At 34.4% G+C, this 23,241-nt stretch overlaps 1 protein-coding gene across 8 annotated transcripts in view; it reads right to left on the minus strand.

The window, feature by feature from the left end:
- The window catches only part of RFX3 (regulatory factor X, 3 (influences HLA class II expression)), a 333,454-nt gene that overhangs the window by 82,196 nt on the left and 228,017 nt on the right, over positions 1-23,241 (minus strand). For 7 of the 8 annotated variants that reach the window (XM_010860700.1, XM_010860702.1, XM_010860699.1 and 4 more), the window contains one exon: positions 8,121-8,195. The exons of the other annotated variant lie outside the window; for it this stretch is intronic. In XM_010860700.1, the coding sequence (XP_010859002.1) occupies positions 8,121-8,195 (75 nt within the window). The remainder of the gene's footprint in view (positions 1-8,120; positions 8,196-23,241) is intronic. 8 annotated transcript variants of the gene reach the window in all.

A 23,241-nucleotide genomic window follows, 5' to 3' on the forward strand; every position in this document is an offset into this window, starting at 1 on the left:
GCTACAAAAGTACCATATATATCACATATTACTTGTCTAAACCAAATTTCCATGACATACGTATGAAGTGTGATAAAAAGCTGATATTCTACATGCAATTCAAGTTAAACATAAGTTATGGAAGTAAAAGAATCCCTTTATTAGCATCAACTATTAGCCAGGCAATGTGCTAGGTGCCTATCAGATGCAAAAACGAATGTGACCTCCCCCTGTCCTCCGGTAATTCACAATCACATACTAAGTGATAATATGGACAGTCAAATAAACTAAAGCACCTCTCCATTTTGCTTACATAAAGATTTGTGATCAAACTTCAAACCTACACTTTCAGAATCTTAATAAAAAAGACCATTAGCACATGTATACCTGTGATGGATTCATTTTGATATTTGGCAAAACTAATACAATTATGTAAAGTTTAAAAATAAAATAAAATTAATTTAAAAAAAAGAATGAATATATATGTATGTACAAGTGAGTCACTTTGCTGTACACCTGTAACTAACTCAACATTGTAAATCAAATATAATCCAATAAAACTAAAAAAAAAAATGTTTAAAAATTTTTTCCTTTAACCAAGACAATTATCCAGAACCATTTCAAATAGTCATACATGATATTTATATGTAACTAAAACTTATGTCATTAAACCCAAATTGATGTTGGCTTAGAAAATAAGCCACTAAGCCTAAAGGACAGAGCAGAGTACTTTATTTATTTATTTATTTATTTTTAATAGTCTTTCTTTTTTTCTTTTATTTCTTTTTTTTTTTCTTGTTTTTTTTTCAGGTATACACGTGCTCCCCATCCTGAACCCTCCTCCCTCCCCCCTCCCCATACCATCCCCCTGGGCCGTCCCAGCGCACCAGCCCCAAGCATCCAGCATCGTGCACTGAACCTGGGCTGGCATCTCGTTTCATACATGACATTTCACATGTTTCAATGGCATTCTCCCAAATCTTCCCACCCTCTCCCTCTCCCACAGAGTCCATAAGACTGTTCTATACATCAGTGTCTCTTTTGCTGTCTCGTATACAGGGTTATCGTTACCATCTTTCTAAATTCCATATATATGCGTTAGTATACTGTATTTATGTTTTTCCTTCTGGCTTACTTCACTCTGTATAATAGGCTCCAGTTTCATCCACCTCATTAGAACTGATTCAAATGTATTCTTTTTAATGGCTGAGTAATACTCCATTGTGTATATGTACCACAGCTTTCTTATCCATTCATCTGCTGATGGACATCTAGGTTGCTTCCATGTCCTGGCTATTATAAACAGTGCTGCGATGAACATTGGGGTACACGTGTCTCTTTCTCTTTTAAAGTACTCTTTTAAAGAGTACTTTAAAAAAAATAAAAATTCATGTTCTGGTCAGAAAGCCTTTAAGTTCTCTATGAAGCACATGTGCACATCAATACATTTAAATATACCTATTGCCTCTGAACATATACAATAATCCCCTAAACATTTTTTTAAAGATTATACAAAATAAGCATTTGTTTTTATAATGGTCAAAAAATTAAGAATTTTTTTTGATATGAATCATTTGTAACCTTACTGTCAGTAAACAACTTTTCTGGAGGCATTCACACATGACTCCTGAATATTCAACATGACACATACAAAAAGTTCACATATACATATTCATTTAGGATAAAGAGAAGAGGTAAACTGATTGGGATATTCAGTTATTAAAGCTCAACCTAGTATTCTGCCTACAACAGTGGGTCAGTACCTCTCTTTAGCACTCCTTTTTAAATTTTTAAGACTTCATTGATTATGAGCACAACTGATGGACACAACACATAAAACATGGCAAATTAAACCTGTTTCACATATTTTATCCACATGCTTCAGTAAGATAACTGGGATTGGAAAACATTGTCTCTGCACTTAATAGTGTTAGGACAGCTCTAGTTGCTGTCCTATTGCACAAAAGTAATGACTCTTGTTTTGTGTACATGTACTAGACAGAGCCTTCCATTGGTATTCTAAATCTATAAAGGATATAAAGTAAATAAAGAGTATCAAAATACAGAATATATATAAAGGAATATTCTACAAGGACTTAAATTCCTTGAGATCAAGAAATATAAAGAAAATACTACAAAAGGGCAAATGTGTTAAAAACTATAGGTATTTTTTGAAAAACAGTAATATTTTGCAACTGAACTGATGAAGTACCCCCATCCACAAGCATGAAACATACAATGCCAGTAAAATGTCAAAGTTAAAAATGTCAAAGATATGTTTATATGTATATATGTGTGTGTCCTCATATAATAATGCATATTGTCAAAGCCAAAATGACACAATTATTTATCAAAAAATAAAAATCAATAAAAAAATCAAATATTTATCCCTTTGCTAATGAACAGAACATATATCTGTATAGGAAGTGTTGGTTTAAAGGACTTTTTCAGAAATGGAAAAATAATCAATTTTTAAATGTGAACTTTATAACCAAAAGTATACAAATAATAACAACAGATCTGATGTAAAATACTTTTAATAAGATATAAAGTAAATGAAAATAATTTATTTAATCAGATACAAATTAAAATTTCATAAACCTGCCTTAATAGCTTACTAGTCTCCTTGCAATATTTAGTTACTTAAAAGTAAAGATAAATATCTAAAAATGAGAGTTTATTACTATCTCATGATCAAGAGAATTGTCTTTTAAATAAATTTTTAAAATCTATAAAATAATTTGAAAACAAATCCATAATAAAATATTTGAATGGTACTAACATAAATTGCCTTTTGTAAAAGTGAAAACTTGTGCCAAAATTAAAGTTTAACATAAAATACTTTTAGTCCAAAGATATGTTTGCATATATAAAAATGTTAATCAGGCCATTCTTAATCAAAGAAAAGCTTCCACAGAAATAGTAAGATAATTACAGCACAGGTTGACTTAAAATACTCATAAGCCTAAATAATATTACTCAAGCCCCCAGTGAGTAACCTGGAGAAAACTAAGTTTTTATTGGATTGGCCATGTGGTCCTCTAAAGTGGCTTAAGCAAGTCACTCAATTTGCACTGGCTGTTTTGCAAACATTGTTTTCATTATATAGTTCTACATTCTTATGATTATTTTTCATTTCTAGTCCAGTTTTTAAAAATCTGAGTTTATTTGTAATATGTATTTGTGTGTTTGTGTATGTACACACACATCCATATGTGTATACATAATTATACACATATTATGTACACAAAATCATTAGTGGTTTGAAAAATTCCACAAGGGTGGATATTCTAGTGGATATATATAAAGTTTTATAGCAGCAAAGCTGGGCTTTGTTCCCTGTGCCCTGTTTGCAGGAAGAGGAACTCTTATTCCTTGCCAGAAGCCTGGAGATCTCGTGGGAAGAGCACGGGGAGGTCAAGTGGAGGTAAAAGCCCTGAAGGATGAGAGGTGGCTCTGCTGTGGCCATGAAAGCTCCAGCAAGGAAGCCTGCCAGCAGCTGTACATACAAGGGCAGTGCTCCTAGAAACTCACTGTGTAAGCAGAAATTGGTTTAGGAGTTATCATACACGATTTTGAAATTTAGCTGAGGAGTATAACCTACATTCTACATGCCAGCATTTAACCTTTGAGTTTTGACACAGTGACGAAACTTTAAGTCAGATCTTTGCGTCTAAAACAGTATTAAGAAGGGACTAATTTTTATTATAAGAGAAACTGGGCAGTTAAATGTAACCTGAAGGCATTTACTCCATGTGTTACCCCAGGGAAGTTAATGCCTGTTATAAGATACATTGTTTCCTTGGGTTTGTCTTTAATAAAATATATTTGGACAGTAATTCAATATCCTTAACATTTACTAATTTAGAAATAAACCATTGCTATTTCTTTTACTCCTTCATAAAATGTCTTAAAATATTTGTTTATATTTATGATTTTGAAAGCCTATGAAATACCACAGGAACTTTTAACTTTTATCTTTAAAACCTGAGTATTCTACTAATGAACTAACAAATTCATGTAAGGGTCGAAACCAAGATAATTGCATCTTTCAACCTTTGCATTTAATCTATATTAATCAGAGTAGATTAAGGAAGATGAACAGTTCCTATTTTTCCCAAAGGGAAATACTGATTGACAAATTAAAAAAAAAATACATATTGCATTCACCAATTAACATCTAAATGTAACATTTGGCATTTTTTACCAGATGGATTATTATCCATTAGGATTCATTTTAAGTTCAGTTCACTGATGATATGCATTTTGACAGGTCTTATTTTCATCATAACTTATATTTACAACACAGCCAAGTCAAGGGAAAGTGAGCATAAAACAACATTTTGCTTTGAGCTGAATATATTTCAATAGCTAAAATGCAAAACTGATGAAACAGTTATTTGCTAAATTGTGAAAGGTATATGTGAAAATAAATGCCTAAAGCTATTTATATATTTTAAAGGGAACTTTTTAGATGTACAAGCTGAAGCATGTTACATGAAATTTAGGGACAATTAACTTAAGAACATTTCTGCATTTAAATTTATAATCCAGAGTATCCCAAATTGGATATAGTATAACCATTAAATACCAATTTATATTAATTATAACTGAGAAGGAATATAAAATAAACTTAAATCTGCAATGAAGAGAATTAAGATATTCTAATTCCATTTAGGAAGACCACCCATCATTTACCCATAACATTTTAACATGCCAAAAAACTTAGAAATATTTAAATAAACTAAAGGCTCCACATGAAGAAATGACAGACCAGCCATTCTTTCATTCAAATGGTATACAGGGAAAAGACCCTGTCTATCAATAAGGCTCACACATACACCTAACCGAAGCACACTTCATAACAAAGGATGCACGTATGAGTCCCCAAATAAATGCACACATGATTGGCAAAGATACTTAGAATACTGAAGGTAAGATAAGGTCTTTTCCCATCCATTATTTGTTTTCTATGTTTAATCATTTAGCAAATATTTAGTGAGAATCTACTAGGTACCAGGCACTGTTCTAGGCACCAGGGATGTTATCAGGGGACAAAACATATCAATCTTTACTGTCTTAGAATTTTCACTTGTCAATAAATATTTACCATCTGCCTGTATGATGCTATTACTGAAATAAGTGCCATTATGTTAATAATGTTAATAGAACATGGCATTCAATGTAACTGTACTCAGTCACTGGTGAGGTTGGATATGAAAAAGGCAAGTTGTAAATGTATTTTGACCTGCATGATAACAGCATGATGATGATAAAAATAGAGCAGCAGTACAAAATATTCTTAAGAATATGCTGAACAAGGATATAAAGTGTAATACCTCACTCCATCTTCAAATGTGTAGAAAGAGAGGTGAAAAATGAAGCAATCAAGATGGATTATACTGACAGGGGTTATTTATTTGACTCTAATAACAGACTCCTGAATTATTGCAAATAATCAAATATATAACGAGAAAATAGAAAATCTATTCTATTCCATGTTGCAAAATAGAATGACAATGACTTTCAGCTCAAAAATCATGACTAATAAGTATGGAACACAACTTATTGATAATTTCTCCTAAGTTTTGCCTAATGAAATCGGTCCTTTGTAGACACTGATGTCAGGGAACTACCATCATAAAGTTGAATTCATGTCCACTTCAAAGAATCCCACAAACCTCAAATATTTCTGTGTCATATATAGGAAGGGATAAAGGTAACTTCCAGTTTATTAACATTGAAATTGTTAGCCATATTTAAATTAAAAAGAAAACACTTCACACATGTTTTTTATACAACTGAAGATCACCAATTAGTTTAACAGAATTTAAAATACCCTCACCAGGTGATTATTAACTGGAATGCATGTAGTAGCTTATTCCTTGGATATATATATAACAAAAATTAGGAGCATCACTAACTTTCCAAGGACAGAAAGACAGGAGGACCTTTTTTTTTTCTGTTCAGGTAAAAACAAAACCTGACCATCACCAGAAACACTGACTCCTTCTTCACTACTTATACCCATCTAAAGAATCATTTTTATTTCCAAAGACTTGATTATAAAAGTGTTATTTTCAAGTAAAAGTAACTGTACCTCAGAGGTGTAGTAACAATGAATCAGGATATTTAGAGAAAGATTATCACTGCATTAGCAACATTTATGCCCATCTTTCTATACAATGAAAGGCCTCTGTCAGTTGTAAACAGTATGGGAGAGCTGCCATGCTATGTGATAAAAAATATAAAGCCATAGAGTAAAAAACATGTCTCTACTGTTTATGCAGCTTAATACACACATTTGTTAACATTAGTGCTTCATGAATTTTGTAAGAGAATAACAATTTTAAAATATCTGAAAAGTTTAAAAATCAAAACATACAAGAAAAAATTTTCTTATATCCACATTATTATTCATAAGACTAATTAATTTGATTAATTCAAGTTAAATTAAGCATATCACATATTTTATTAAAATATATATCTCAAACGAAAATGACATGTGAATTGAATATCAAAGCACAAATTCTAGGATGTCTGAAAGTTCAAAAAAGTAACTGGAAACTTAAGGAATTTTATTTTATACCTCTGCACATTTTTGACCAAAATAAACAACACTTTCAACACTTGCCATTTTCATAACAAAACACCAGGTGGTCCTCACCCCCTCCCCAAAACAAACATTCTAATAGTATATAGTAAATCAGCCTTTACACACAACCACAGATTCATGCCAACACAGCAGGAATATACCTATGAAACATATTGATATAAAAGAGTGATATACTGCATACAAATTTTCAGAAAGGGGAAAATCATATTCCTTAAACTTTCAAAAGAAGGGCCAAAATATATATTACTTTAGAATTTATAATCTATAATTTTCACCAAAATTGTAGTCATTCTCCAAGTGCATTAACCTGTTTTTATTTGCCATGATACCTCCCTTTGGAAAAACAGAAAAACAAACTACTTCATCTAAAAACAAATATGTAAGAACATAACGAAATATTTTGTGTTATGCTGGAATATAAAATTTAAATGTTTGAAAATCCACATATTTAAAAAGCATAATGAAAACATTTTCTATAAGCTAAAGTTTATTGAAAAAAATGATATTTTATTTCATTTGTGTGATCCAATTTTGGACTGTTCCATCATAAAATATGGGGAAGAATTAAAAATAACTTATCTCAAAAAAAAAAATAAATAAATAAAAATAAAAATAAAAATAACTTATCTCTAAGAATTCATTGTCGGTTGGGAGGGAAAACTCTAATTCTTATTATACTGTTACTGATACTAATTTAGCAGAAGAACTGTCTAGACAGATTTAAGTCTAGGTCTATTTACTCTTCCTCATATATTCAGAAATCATGATAACAAAATAATTCGCAATCAATTTTCATTGATTCCCCATAATTTGAACATTTAATGAGAATGTTCATAGTTTCACAAATGGTTATCACTTTCTTATCCTCACCAGTGTTATAGTGATACTGCATCTGGGTAATGGTTAAAAGCTTTAAGAAATAGTAACAACAATACTGTTTTATCTCAATTATTAGCAGTTTATGGCTTATTTAGAGCCTCACTTCTTCTCTTGGCCCAGACTTATTTTTATTTAAGTCTTAGGATCTGAGCTCCTCTGGAGAGCTGTTTCCTGCCCATTGTTAAATACATTATTTTAAACAGTTTATCACTGGGTTTGGCATTAATGTTTTTTCCACTTAAAGGATATTACTGGACATACAAATAGAGACAACCATTTCGCCATCTCAGACATGAAGATGCAGATTACAAACATTTGCTTCATAACATTTTAAACAAAGACCACACTAGCAAAATTTAAATCATCAGCCACTTTTTATCAGTCATGGCAGCTTGTTATTAACTTGGATGTGTTATATCTGTACCAAAACAGTACAAAATCCTAATGAAGTAGTATATTGTGGGCTCTATTTTTAGCTAGTCCACTGTACAAAAATGCCATTAAGTGATATAGAGATCATAAGCAGCTGAGAAAGGAAGGTTAAGAAGCAAAATAAATAAGTAAATAAATAAAACAAGCATTTAGAAGCAAGCAACACATGCAGAACAAGCAAGAGATTAGTTTACATGAAGAAGAGGCAACTTACATGGCTGTTGAGAAGAGAGCTTCTGTGAGTGGACAGACCGTCAGACTTTTGCAGCGTCTCAATCGCCATTTCAATCTGATAATAGATGTCATTAAAAAAAGGGCTCAAGACAAGATAGTAATAAAAGGCTCACCAGAGAATTTTTGATAGATTCTTTAAAGTTCAATTTCTCCTTCAATGGTGGCTAATGAATAGCTCTCACTAAATGTGTATTTCCCCCTTCCTCCCCCCAATCCCAGAGAATAACATAAAAACAGGCACACTAATAATAAGCTCAATCATAAAAGTAAACCTTTTGAATATTCCACAATTATAATCAGAAGGGAGACCTGAGGAGCAGGAACCCCAGTGGATTGTGCTAGTTAAAACATTCTTGACTTTCATAGTTCAAGATGTTAGATAGTAACCTCTCTCTCTAGTCTCCCACCTAAAAAGTATTTAATATTTGCCCTATTCTGTCACAAAAGGAAAATAGTACAGATTTTGTATTTTACATACATTAATATTTTAATGCAAATGTGCAGACACCCTATTAATGTTCAAAAGTTACTAAATCTAACCATTTCTCTCTAAACCCTGTATTAAAACTTGGAAGTGGAGCATCATTAGTATAGACACATTTAGACGTAAGTGTGGATCCTATATCATATTTTAAGATGTGGTGGTGAGGCAGAGATATTAGAAATGATAGCAGAAATGGAATGTAGAAGAGAAAATAATTCAGAGCCAACAAAGAAAAGGGACAACCACAGAAACAATTTTATTCTGTGTAATCTCAGCGTATGATGAGTGATCATAACACCTTAATTAAGCAGGAGGTGCCAATAATAAATGAGATGTGCTGTTGATCCCTTCATATTTAAAGATAACTATCTCTGAGCTCCTAGCACTACAGCATTTACTGTAAGATCAGGGTCCAAACACCCTGTATTTGATTACTGGATTTTATTAACGACATTAGCAAAAGTTAAATTTTAAAATCACACTATATAAGAAAGAAATCATTATTTTTATTTTTGCTACCTGATCAAATCAATATTCATATAAGCAGTTAAGAAAAATATTTCATGCTTTAAAACATAGATAAGTTATATTTTACACTAGCTATGGAAATTAACGATGCCTTGAAATGTTAACATACTGCCTACTCCTATCCAAAAAAAAAAAAAAGGATGGCAAAATCCATAGCAGAGCAAAGTCTTGTTTTTCCCACCAAGTGTCCAATTGCTTTATGGTAGAATACTTTATAGATAGAATGTTCAGTCTCAATTATGCCAACATTAAATTTAGTTTCCTTAGGAATTGGTAGCTTTAATTTTATGTTATTTCTCCAAGTTACTGGTTCTTCTTTCTCAGAGTTAATAAAATGTAATACAGAGAAGGATGTTAGATTAGAAATTATAGAAAAATACTCTTAAATATGTATTAAAAGAATTCATAAGGTGATAGAACACAATTTATTATTTTGTTAAATTTTTTTAGGTCACACACTTAAGTAAACTGGCTTCTGAAATACTCTTTGCCAGATGGAATGTTAATGTATTTCATCATTATACTTGAAAATAAACTGATGAAAATGATACTGTACAAGCCAAAAAGAGTAATGTAAATTCTACTAAATTTACTAAATGTTAAATTGTAAAACTAAAGAATCTCAGTATTACATCTCTTAAAAAGGTATCAATAAGTATTCCTACTTTCAGAGAGAAAACATGTATCAAGAGATAGCTGAAGAGTCCCATCCTTAAGTGACTGTAAATCTCCTCTAGGAAGAATTTGCTCAAAACTCTAATTTGCTAAAATGCCTACTTTTTTTTTTAAGTTTAAATATGGAAAATTTGAAATTAGATTTTAGTCTATTTAAAAATAAAATAATCTGTTTCCTGTGATTTTAGAGGTTTAGGTGAAAGGTAAAAATCACCAAAAATGTAAGAGCAGAGCAATAATGTGGGAGAGATCCTCATTCAGATTTGCTTGTTAACAGCAATTTCCATTGCTTTATGACTAAAGGATTTGTTGTTTTTGACAATTAAAAATTGAGTGCAGTAAACAAACATTTTCCATTTCTTCCCTAAACTAATTAAGCTTTGGACTAATAGCTTAGCTTGTTTCCTTTCCTTTTTTTGTAAAAATAAGTTCTCTGAACTAAGGTATGTTATAGCCCAGTTGTGTCTCTTAACAATCCTAGGACTGAGCGTCTAATAGTGCACACGTTCTCTCCACGATTATCTAATGCTAGGATACGTGTTGCTTTGAGGTTTAGACTGGTCCATGGTGATCCTGTACTACTGCCTCATAATCAGGTAAGAAGCTATGGCAACTACTCTTAGATCAAATGGTGGGATGCTCTATTTGAGATGAGATGTTCGGCCTGGAAAGCCAGGCTTGTAAGTGTGATTAATGGAGTGGGTGAGACTTAAAACTCCCTGTGTGAAAGAGCAGGTAAGAAACTGATATTTCAGCCACAATGGGCACACAAATTCTTAGAAAAATAAGTCTTTTCTGGAAGATAAAAAAAGATACTTAGTAATATATTAATACTTGGGGCAAGTTAAAACCCTCCAGATTCACCAGGTAAAACAGGATTCCTATGAGAATGGGAATCTACTCTGAGGGTAGTTATCAGAGAGAGAAACCCTTGCTCCAGTGCTACTGCAGAAACATTTTCAGAAACTGGAAAAGAGGATTTCACACTGTGTTTAGAAACATCATTGAAATATTAGAAGACTGACCACTCTTTCGGTCAGAAAAATGACAGAGATCAATGAAAAGTTTTCCAGCTATAGGAGTTACAAGTGTGGGATGACCAACCTCAGATGCTACCCCAACAGAATGCCTGGCAAAGTCTGAAGAGTCAGAATTCGGGAAATGTGGAGAGCTTCCTACATGCACAGGCCAGGTTTCTTCCTGACCACACAATAGCAGGAAGACAGAAGACTGCTTTGCAGTGTGCTGCATGACAAAGCACTACGGAGCATAATTCTAAAGATCTGGTTTGAGCATCTGCTGAGAATATTTTACAGTGAAGACTATTCAGGGAAACCCAGACTTCATCAGCAGGGACACCCATGAGTTTTGCTCTGAGTGAAGCCTAAATTGGGTGAAGAAAGAGAGGAAGGTAACACCAGTTGCTACGACAAAACAATGTCTGGGTTTGTGTCACCAGTTAGGAACTGGAGAAGTAAAGTAAATGACTCGGTTCCCACAACCAAACACTGAATTCTCAAAAGACAGAATACCAGGGCTTCCCTCATTTGGGCAAAAGTTTCTCCACACTAAGAATGTGACCTAAATATCAGGCTGCAGACTCTTTTCCAATCACTGAAATGCTAACGTTGCCTTGTTAGAATCAAAGGACAGGTGGAGAGTCTCCAAGCACCCAGGGTAACTTGAGGCTAGTAAGATATTCACCCAAGAATCAGTGTCATGATACAGACTTAGAAAAGTCACACCAAGCCCTTAAGAAAAGAGGATGAGAGAGCACAGGAGAGGGGTCAAATGCTGTCTGAGGTCCGGTAAATACAGTGTTTGTATTCTCTTTTCCAGAGCTCAAAGAGATCAATATTGTACTTTTACTAAAGCAGCAAATATTTTTAAAGAGAAAAATGTAACAAGAAAAAAGCATTTTGCCTATTATTTATAACTCCCCATCATTATTTATAATTGGTATTTATGGTTCCCTGTTGCCTTTTCACGCAGGAGAATCCTTATCACAGGATGGCATCTTGTTTTGCAGAGCTATCATCAGGCTTTAAGTGCTCTGCTGGAGGGTTGAGAGATTTGAGGAGACTGGGACCTGGGCAGAGTGGAAGGGAACGTTCATTGGCAGATGATGGGCAGACTGGGGAGGACAGGTGGTGCAGAGGGGCTCTGAGGGACTCTGCAGTGTGTGACCCTTTACCCTCAGCTCTTTCCTCCACAACATCATCAGTAAAATTGATGCCACTCACACATACCTTAGGTACAAGGAGTCAAAACTGGCTGGAGCACAGGCTTCATTTAGGGGCAGTTGATGCTGTCATAAAGGTAAATCTCAGGTTCAAATGCAGAGAAACTTGGAGAGGTATTGAGTCTTTTATTTATTGTTGACATTAATTTTGTCATCACCATTACTTCTAAGAGAGAGAGTTATTTAAGTAATTCTGGAAACAGTTGTTTTAGAGCTAATCTTATTTCAAACATCAGGATGCATCAATGTTGGGGAATGTCAATCACCTTCAGTGAAAAGGAACAGGAAGGTTGACCTCAAACTGAGAGATGCTGAATCTTTTTGCAGGAGTTGCTCAGGGCCAAAAAGAGGGTCCCCTGTACATGTGATTTATATACATATTATGGGCATCTATTCCATGGCCCAAATAGAATATCATAAATGTGGACAGTTAGAACTTTGTCTTAATGTAAATATCGACCATTCAATTACATGCCATTAACAGAAGGAAAAAGAATAATTATATCAACTTATTCATTGTCTATAGGTCAAGGCATTTTCTAGTGACTCTGAAATGGCTTTTAATCTTTTTTAAAGACTGAAGGTCAAGATTGATATATTCAACTACCACTATAATTAAAATTGGTCTCATTGGTAGAAATTATTTCCTTTCTAGAACTAAGAAAGCAATTTAAAAATAGAAAATAATACCACAATGTTTTATGATTTATAAAGCCTTTTTAGATTAAATCTCATTTGATCTTCACAACTTTGTGAAACAGCAAAGGCAAGCAATATTATCTCCTTTTCACAGATCAGAAAATTGAATGTCTCTGGGATTATATAGGTATTTATACACCTGGAGACTGGAATCCAAGATTTATCACTCTACATTCAACATAATTTCCATTTTATACAAATACAACATGAACATTAATCAAGTGGAAATATCACTGTTTTTAACAAAATATCTTCTGAGGAGTGGCTTTTAAGATTAAAATTTGTTAAATGATTTGCTATTAATAAGATTCATTTTCTAATAGAAAGGGCTTAAATATGATGAATAAGCATTGCTTGAAAATGATTTCAAAATGATCAAGTTACAAAGCAACAAAAAGTTTTGAATGATAGTTAATTTTACTTATCATAAAATAGTTATATAATGATTAATTTTCTTATTAATATGGGTTATTTTATTAACCTCACAAGTTAACATTTTTTAGAGAAACATCATTTTTGTTTCCTTGTAAAAGGAAAGTAAATTCGTTAGAGAAACCCAATGAAGAGAATACACTTAAGACTGGAAATTTCCTTTGTGATAACTTTTCTCCTGAACTCTTGACTTTACATTTTGTTTGAATTTGAGATCAAGTAAGATACAAATGGGTTTCCCCTGGTAGCTCAGCTGGTAAAGAATCCACCTGCAATGCATGGTACCCTGGTTTGATTCCTAGGTCAGGAAGAGCCCTGGAGAAAGGGATAGGGTACTCACTCCAGTATTCTTGGGCTTCCCTTGTGGCTCAGAAGGTAAATAATCTGCCTGCAATGTGGGATTGTACACTTGGGCTCGATCCCTGGGTTGGGAAGATCCTCTGGAGGAGGGAATGGCAATCCACACCAGTATTCTTGCCTGGAGAATCCCCATGGACAGAGGAGCCTGGTGGGCTACTGTCCATGGGGTCGCAAAGAGTTGTACGTGATTGAGCGACTAAGCACAGCACAGCAAGACACAAATATTTCTACTTGGTGGCTTGTTTAGAAAAAGTACCCGTGATCGCTGACATGAGCCATGTGACAACTGCCCTATACCTGTTAGAAATGACCACCTCCTGGTGTGTTAGTGTGTATTGGATGGCGGGGGACTTTCACAGTAAGTATTTCAAACCAGGAGCACAAAGGAAAAAACCCTTTCACTCTGGATTTAGTCTATATAATCACAACACAGGTGTTTTCCAAGTGTGGTCCTAGACCCTGGTTAGAATCATCTGAACGTGTGTTAGAAATGCAAAACAACAATAATGAAAAAAAAATAAAAAGAATGGAGCTCAAATTCAGTGCTCTGTGACAACCTAGAGGGGTAAGATGGGATGGGAAGTGGGTGGGAGTTTAAGAGGGAGGGGACATATGTATACCTGTGGCTGATTCATGTTGATGTATGGCAGAAACCAACACAATATTGTAAAGTAATCATTCTCCAATTAAAAATAAATTTTTTAAAAAAGAATGAAAACTGCATCCTGGCTGCTCGTATGTGCTGCTGATGCTTTGATCTCTTCTCCAGTTTTTCCAAAGCAGCACTTTTCAGAAAGTAAGGTGTAACCCATTAGTAGGTTATGAAATCAACTACCCCGACCAGCATTTTTTAAACATTACAGAAATCAAATAGAGTAGAAGAATACTCAAATATCCTGGCATACAGTATGCATAACTTTGGCTTCAGTCCTCCGTACATGAATGTATATTATATATATAATAGTCATATGTGTGTGCATGCAAGTGTGTGCTCATGAATGTATGCATGTATGTAGGAGTAGTAAAAGGCTACAATGTAACGGTATTTTCACTGTAGACTGTGGCCCCCAAACATTGAATGCTCTGCGTGACCAGTTAGTCCCTTCTAGTAACTGGATCCCTTCTAAGGATCTACAAGTGTTTCTTGGGCCCATGAATCCCTGCAATGCAGACAGAAACAGCTCACTGAAGCTAAAGTTGTGAATACGATACTACTCTGTAAGTTGTACATTCAACCGATATAGAAATCAACATGTGAACATACTACTCCATAGCAAGTATGAACATTAAAGAAAAGTTTCAATGAAAAATTCAGGACTGGTTGTTAACTATTAAAAAAATTTAAAGTGCCCAGAAAACACACTTAATCAGTTTTGCTTTTCATCTCTTGAACCAGAAGTAGCTAGTATCTTAATCTTATACATTAAGCATTTAAAGAAAAGAAGTCTTAGATATTGCAAATGTTTAACTGTATGAAATTTTTTTTACTCAGTTATAATTTTATGACATCTAAAATTTTTTTTATTGTTTTGCTTTCAACCTGAAGTTTTGGCAATTTTGTATTCCCTCAAGCTATTTTGAAATATTGATAAGAAAAAAAAACAAAACAAAACATCTACAAAAGATACTTGCATGAACTGAATGTGTTCTGAGAACATTTGGTTTAACTAAGTGAACTGAAACCACTGCCATTTTGGGCTTCTATTATGCTGCTGCTAAGTCGCTTCAGTCCTGGCCGACTCTGTGCGACCCCACAGAGGGCAGCGCACCAGTCTCCCCCGTCCCTGGGATTCTCCAGGCAAGAACACTGGAGTGGGTTGCCATTTCCTTCTCCAATGCATGAAAGTGAAAAGTGAAAGTGAAGTCGCTCAGTCGTGTCCGACTCTTAGCGACCCCATGGACTGCAGCCTACCAGGCTTCTCTGTCCATGGGATTCTCCAGGCAAGAGTACTGGAGTGGGGTGCCATTGCCTTCTCCATTGAGTATTCTGTAAATCCCACATCCCTCCACCCTCACCAGGACTCTTTGAGACTAGCGTTACTGATGCATGAATATAAAATTAATTTTAAGATATAAACTGTATAAGCTCTAGGGATTACAATCACCCTTCAGGAATCTGCTAGGCTAGGGTTAGGTGATAGGATTTAAGGCCAAATTTATATTTTCAAATTTAAGATTTCAAATCTGCCTTTTGCAGACTATTTTGAGTACTATGAACATTTTCAGTTTATATTTAGTTCATTTAATCATTAAAACAGAGGTTTTCTCAAAGTGTAATTCTAGATCAGCATTATCAGAATCACCAGATACTTAAAAGAAATGCAAATCTTAGGTCCTTCTCCACACTCAATCAAAAGGCTTGAGGGTGGGGCCTGGAAATGCATTTAATCAATGCTCCAAATATAATGTACATTCAAGTTTGAGGAACACTGTACTAAACATACTTCTTGATAAAAGTGAAAGAGAAGAGTGAAAAAAGTTGTCTTAAAACTCAACATTCAGAAAACTAAGATCATGGCATCCGGTCCCATCACTTCAGGGCCAATAGATGGGGAAACAATGGAAACATGACTGCAGCCATGAAAATAAAAGATGCTTGCTTCTTGGAAGAAAAGCTATGATCAACCTAGACAGCATATTCAAAAGCAGAGACATTACTTTGCCAACAAAGGTCCATCTAGTCAAAACTATGGGTTTTCCAGTAGTCATGTATGGATGTGAGAGTTGGACTATAAAGAAAGGTGAGCACCAAAGAATTCATGCTTTTGAAATGTGCTGTTGGAGAAGACTCTTGACAGTCCCTTGGACTGCAAGGAAGTCAAATCAGTCAATCCTAAAGGAAATCAGTCCTGAATATTCACTTGAAGGACTGATGCTGAAGCTCAAACTCTAATACTTCGGCCACCTGACGCGAAGAGCTGACTCATTAGAAAAGGCCCTGATTGTGGGGAAGATTGAAGGCAGGAGGAGAAGGGGATGATAGAGGATGAGATGGTTGGATGGCATCACCGACTTGATGGACATGAATTTGAGCAGGCTCCGGGAGTTGATGAAGGACAGGGAAACCTGGAGTGTTACAGTCCATGGGGTTGCAGAGTCGGACAGGACTGAGTGACTGAAACTTGAAACTTGTACTAAACAAGATCAAATCTTTTTCTTTGCCAGGGTTAGACTGCAATTAATACTTCAGGGAGAATAAATAAAGCAGTAACAGGTATTCCTACAATGGCCCCGGCTAACTCTATGTAAGGTGTGTTTCTTAAGCATTATTTGAACTTTTGCCTCTCTTCATTCTCTTGCTAGTCAATCTTACCCAACTTTTAGATATTTTGCAATTTATATTAGTAACATAAACAGAAGATAATCATAATTTTGGTGAATCTAAAATTAATCAATTTATAACATATTAACATTTGTAATTTAAAAAATAATGTGATAAGAAAGAAAATGAAAGCTAACCACTTGAAAGAAGTTTGGGGCTCTTTGCGGATTTCCATTTTTTGCCTTGGAGTATTAGGTACCTTTCTTTCAGTGATGAAATTAGCTCTATTACCCATACTGTGAACCTTTACATCCATAGAAGCACAGTGCCTGGTCAATAGTGATTGCTCAATAAATGACTGAGAGAGTTAGTGATTAAAGAGAACAATCCAGACTCTGAGTACACGAATAAAAATACTAAATGTTCACTTTCACTCCAAAATATTTAATAGTAAGAATGGTTCTACACATCTTTACTAAATTTAATGCAAGTTTTCATTCTCTAAGCTTTCTACAGTCTAATAAAAGAGGACATTTTCTAAAACCAAGGATCAAGGTTTAATTTGAACCATGATACCTCGTGGACAATCTTTTATTGGGCATAAAGTGAAAGAAAAGGTTGTAGTCACATGCATTTGGGTAGATACACTTTATAACCATTAAGAGCTTGCCTGAATTTTTTTTAAATAATAAATCACTTTTTAACTAAAAATATATTCATATGCCTCCCACCCTTTTTCCTTCTTGCATTCTTCTAGAGATATCTTTGTACTTATATAAGCATATAGGAATGTATGGGGCTTCCCTGGTGGCTCAGGCAGTAAAGAATCGGCCTGCAATGCAGGAGATCTGGGTTTATCCCTGGGTAGGGAAAATTCCCTGGAGAAGGAAATGGCAACCCACTCCAACATTCTTGTCTGGGAAATCCCATGGACAGAGAAGCCTGACTACAGTTCATGAGGTCATGAAGACTCGGACATGACTGAGTGACTAACACTTTCACTTTCTTTCTTTCATAGAAAAAAGTATGTTTCTATTCAATGTACACACACATGCACACATATACACACTACTTGTTTTTTCATTTAACAATATATTTGGGGATCTTTCCATATCTATTTACACACATATATACACATACACACTGCCTCACTCTTTTTAATGACTGTATAAAATCCCACTGAATGGACAAACAGAAAAATACATATTTATTTTTCTGGTGATGGACAATTAGGCTTCTTCCAATCTTTTTCTAATACAAATAACTTGAATGAATATAGTTGTTTATGCAGCATTTCACATATGTAAAAGTATCACCAGTGGATTAAATTCTTATAACTACTCTGAGTCAATGCCGCTGCTGCTGCTGTGTCACTTCAGTCGTGTCCGACTCTGTGCGACCCCATAGACGGCAGCCCACCAGGCTCCCCCGTCCCTGGGATTCTCCAGGCAAGAACACTGGAGTGGGTTGCCATTTCCTTCTCCAATGCATGGAAGTGAAAAGTGAAAGTGAAGTTGCTCAGTCGTGTCTGACTCTTAGCGACCACATGGACTGCAGTCCACCAGGCTTCTCTGTCCATGGGGTTCTCCAGGCAAGAGTACTGGAGTGGGTTGCCATTGTCTTCTCTGAGTCAATAGATATGTGTATTTTTAATCTTGATTAAAATTTCCTATTGCTCACCAATCCTATACCAATATAGTTTCTTAAGAACATGGGACTGCCTATTTCCTTATGCCTTTGCCAAGGTTTACTAACTTTTTAGTTTTGCCTGTGTGAGACAGAAAAAATAGTATCTCTTTGTAGTTTATTTTTCATTTCTTTTTCAGTAGATTGCTTCTTCAAATGCTTTCTTCATTTTTGGTCTTTTTTTCTTCTGAAGGATTTCTAAGAGTGGTCTGTATATTAAATGAATTCATGCTTTGAATATAATGTTTCAAAACTTGATGTGAGGTTGTTGCTTCACTGTTGCCTTTTTTTGTTGTGGTTTCTTTCATATGGAATGTTTTTACTTTTATGGAGCTGATCACACCAATGTATTTTTTTGTAGGATCTAAATTTTATATAGTTTCCCCATTATAAGAGAATGATAATAAAAATATTTTTCCTTCCAAGTGAAATTAATTTTTATATTTGGAGTAATGTATGGAACCAATCTAATTTTCTCTTTAAAATAGTTACCCAGTTGTCTCAAACATCATTTATCAATAGTTCATCATTTTTCTACCCACAGGCAATGCCATTTTTATATTCCTAAATGCATTTGGCCTATTTATGATTTTTAGTCTATTACTGGCCTATATTAGCCTATTCATGTGCATAGATAATTGTTTTAAGTATTATGTACATTTGAATAACTGGTATGGACATTTGTATCCCATGTCATTCATCATTAGTTTTCTTTTTACACAACTTTCTTCACTATTCTTGTAGGTAGGTTTATTTATGTAAACAGCCTTTCTTAGAAAAGAAAAAACCTACTGGTATCTTGATTGAGATCATATTAAAATTTTTTAAGTTAATTTATGGAGATTCAAAATATTTGATAGTGAAACTTCTTCAATTACTCAAGCTTACTTTTGTGTCCCTTAGGAACTTTAAAAAGTTTTATTCAACAGCTAGATCTTGCACATATATTATTAGCTTACTGCCTGGTATGTTTTGAGTTTATTATAAATTATGTCTTTGCTTATTTTCTAACTACTGTCATTTGTATATAGAAAAGCTATGGATTTCTTTGTATATAAATTTTGTACTAAGTCACATTACTAAATTCTCCTATTATTTGTTACAGATTTTCATTTGATTCTCTCTGATTTTTTTTATCAAGTATACAGTCATATCTACAAACTCTGACCTCTTTACCCCCTTTCTAATTTTATATTTCCTTCTCCTGTCTAACCACCTCTTTCCTATAATTTTGAAAGCACAATTAATAAATCACATATTCCTTTCTCACAAGGTGATGAGAAAAGTTACTAAAACTTATAGTGGGTAAAGTTAAAATAAATGAGTTAAATTACTTTAACATTCTAGAGTTAGTTTACAAAATCCCTAACCCATGAAATTTTGGGGCACCAATTTTTTTAAAGTCTAGATTTTAAAAGAAACCAAATAATTCCATGGCCAATAAATACAACTGTAGTTGTGCTTGCTGAGAAAGTTTTAACCAAATCACATGCTTTTGGAGTTTGAACTCATAAACACGGGAATACGGAAAAATTCTCTCTCATTTGAGAATTGACATTTGGTCATAGGCATCATGTGATCTTTAGCCTCATTAAATTAAAAGACATGGATCAGCAGAACAGGCAGTATTAAAATTTTATGGGTCTAAAGCTGACTCATACGTAACTCACAGATGACAGTATATTTACATTTGCTAGCAATACATTTTATATTTTATCTGGATCACACAGTTTCCACAAATGAAACATCAGTGATTTTTTCCATCAAAATCTATATTAGTTTCAAACTAGTAAATTAGCTTGCAATTTGATTTAGAAATATAAGGAGCAAGTGAAAAGTTATGCAACAGGTCACCTGGAACATAGTTAACTTCCGTATTTATAATCAGAATTTACAAACATCATTAAACACTCCTAATCTAGATTTTGGCTGAAATAAAATCTACCATTTTTGGCATGTTGCAACATACCCGGGGTTCTGAAATGCTGTTTGAGTGTGAAATAGCTAAACATTAAAATAACACATTCTATTTTGCTTTAGAAATTCAGGAGGACTCCATCAGCTATGCTAAGGAGTGGCTGAAGGCCCCATCATTTTGTGTGTCTTAACCTTCTACTTTATCAAGATTTCTAAGGGTGGAATGTCTTACAACCTTAACCATAAAATTACTGCCTCTAGATGTTATCAGCTTCAAGACTGGAGCAGTGTGAAACTGACTGACAGCTGAATGGAATATAGATAAAGCAATGGAGACTACAAGTCACTCAAAGTCCCATTTAATTAGGTGCTTTGAAAATAAGTTCCCAGAACCTTCAGTCAATTCAGGATTTAGTGCAGAAAGCAGAAGATTCATGGTACTCTTTCAGAGGAGTTTTATTTGAGACCTCAGGTTGGCCTAGGGAAAATGGGACATAGGAAAAGAGAAAATACGAAGATTATAATGGACTTACATACTTTTGCCAAAATAAGTGGAAAAAGTAGTTTTGCTTTTCATTTTTAAATCATTGAGGCTATAAGAAAATTATTTAAAATAGAAATTTATTATTTCTATAATATGCAAAATGTAAAATAACTGTGATTTAAATATAACATCACATTTCTAACAAAACACTTCTTCCAAGCATATCTATATATATGACAATTAAACACATTGTCATCTCATGTGATTATGTTACTTTTCTATCTCTATATAGATATAACAAGTAATCCAACATTATTTTAACATTTTTTACCCTTTGGTAAGAAGTATGGGCAGTACTGGAGAAGGCAATGGTAAGCCACTCCAGTACTCTTGCCTAGAAAATCCCATGGATGGAGGAGCCTGGTAGGCTGCAGTCCATGGGGTCGCTACGAGTGGGTTGCAACTGAGCGACTTCACTTTCACTTTTCACTTTCACGCAATGGAGAAGGAAATGGCAACCCACTCTAGTGTTCTTGCCTGGAGAATCCCAGGGACGGCAGAGCCTGGTGGACTGCTGTCTATGGGGTCGCACAGAGTCGGACACGACTGAAGCGACTTAGCAGCAGCAGCAGCAGCAGCAGCATGGGCAGTTCAGCTCCTTCTAATATAGCCATTTCCCCTTAAATATAAAGAAGCCCTTCAAGTACTGATAAAAAAAAAAAAAATCTCTTGACACATACTGAAGTGGGGAAAGAAAAAAGCAAGATGTTTTATTTTTGTTACCAAAAAAAATTTAATGAGCGGGAAAGAGAGAGACATTCTGCTTATACATTCAGAAGGTATCTCTAGAGTGATACTCAAAGAACTCGGTAACTGTGACTGCCTCCTAGGAGAAGAACTGAGAAACGAGTGAGAGAGACACTGCATGAAGCACTTTCTCTTATCTTTTGAATTGTGCAACTTAAGAATATACAACTTATTCATAAAAATAAATTAATAAAAACTTTAAAAGAAATAGCCATTGGTACCACGCCAGTAAAAAATAAGAAAACAAAGTCATTTTATGAAGCACTATCTTGTGAAGCACTTTCTCTGTGTTCTTGCCCGAGAAACCCCATGGATAGAGAAGCCTGGTGGGCTACACAGTCCACAGAGCTGCAGAAGAGTTGGACATGACTTAATGACTAAACAATAACAAAATGTATTCATCTTCCTAGAAAAAGCATTCTCACATACCATATCCACAAATGTGGAAATCCAAGGATAAAGAAATAAAAGCATTAAAATTCTTGAATGAATTCTTAACTTTCTATACATTACATAAGATAGCTCAAACTTTTACTTAAATAGCCATAGATGGACATTCAAATTTTCCTCCAAACAACTGAAAGAAATTACAGTATTTTACATTAATCAAAAGAGACAGAGATACGAACAATACTAGTTTTGATACATTTACCTTGTGCCTTTGGTGGGATCTAATTTTAGCAAGAGTCATTTAACATATATAATTACTAAATGCATGTACAGAAAAGTAGAAAATTAGCTTTCATAGCACAGTCTCAAAAATGATTAATGCAATCTTATCCAGTTAGTTTCCTTATCAAGAAGAAAAAACAATTCCATAAATAACGATCTAATTGTAAGAATACAAATGTTATTTTATGGAGGAATGAGTAAATAAAGCTTCTTACAGCAAATTGCTAATTACTGTATAGTTTCATATAAGATAAACTATGTTGTGATGAGTATAAAAATATCACTATAATCACAAATTTTTGATCTTCAAGTGCAAAATGTTTTCAGGTTCAAAATTGTAAAAAATATATTGTTATATGAAAAATAATTTAGCTTTTAAAGACACATAAGGAGACCCTCAGTTCAGTTCAGTCGCTCAGTCCGACTCTTTGGAACCCCATGAATTTCAGCACGCCAGGCCTCCCTGTCCATCACCAACTCCCGGAGTTCACTCAAACTCACGTCCATCGAGTCAGTGATGCCATCCAGCCACCTCATCCTCTGGCGTCCCCTTCTCCTCCTGCCTCCAATCCCTCCCAGCATCAGAGTCTTTTCCAATGAGTCAACTCTTCGCATGAGGTGGCCAAAGTACTGGAGTTTCAGCTTTAGCATCATTCCTTCCAAAGAACAACCAGGACTGATCTCCTTCTGAATGGACTGGTTGGATCTCCTTGCAGTCCCAGGGACTCTCAAGAGTCTTCTCCAACACCACAGTTTAAAAGCATCAATTCTTCGGTGCTCAGCTTTCTTTACAGTCCAACTCTCACATCCATATATGACTACTGGAAAAACCATAGCTTTGACTAAACGGACC

This window comes from Bison bison, unplaced genomic scaffold, assembly GCF_000754665.1.
Source record: "Bison bison bison isolate TAMUID 2011002044 unplaced genomic scaffold, Bison_UMD1.0 scf7180017864469, whole genome shotgun sequence".
NCBI lineage: Eukaryota > Metazoa > Chordata > Mammalia > Artiodactyla > Bovidae > Bison > Bison bison.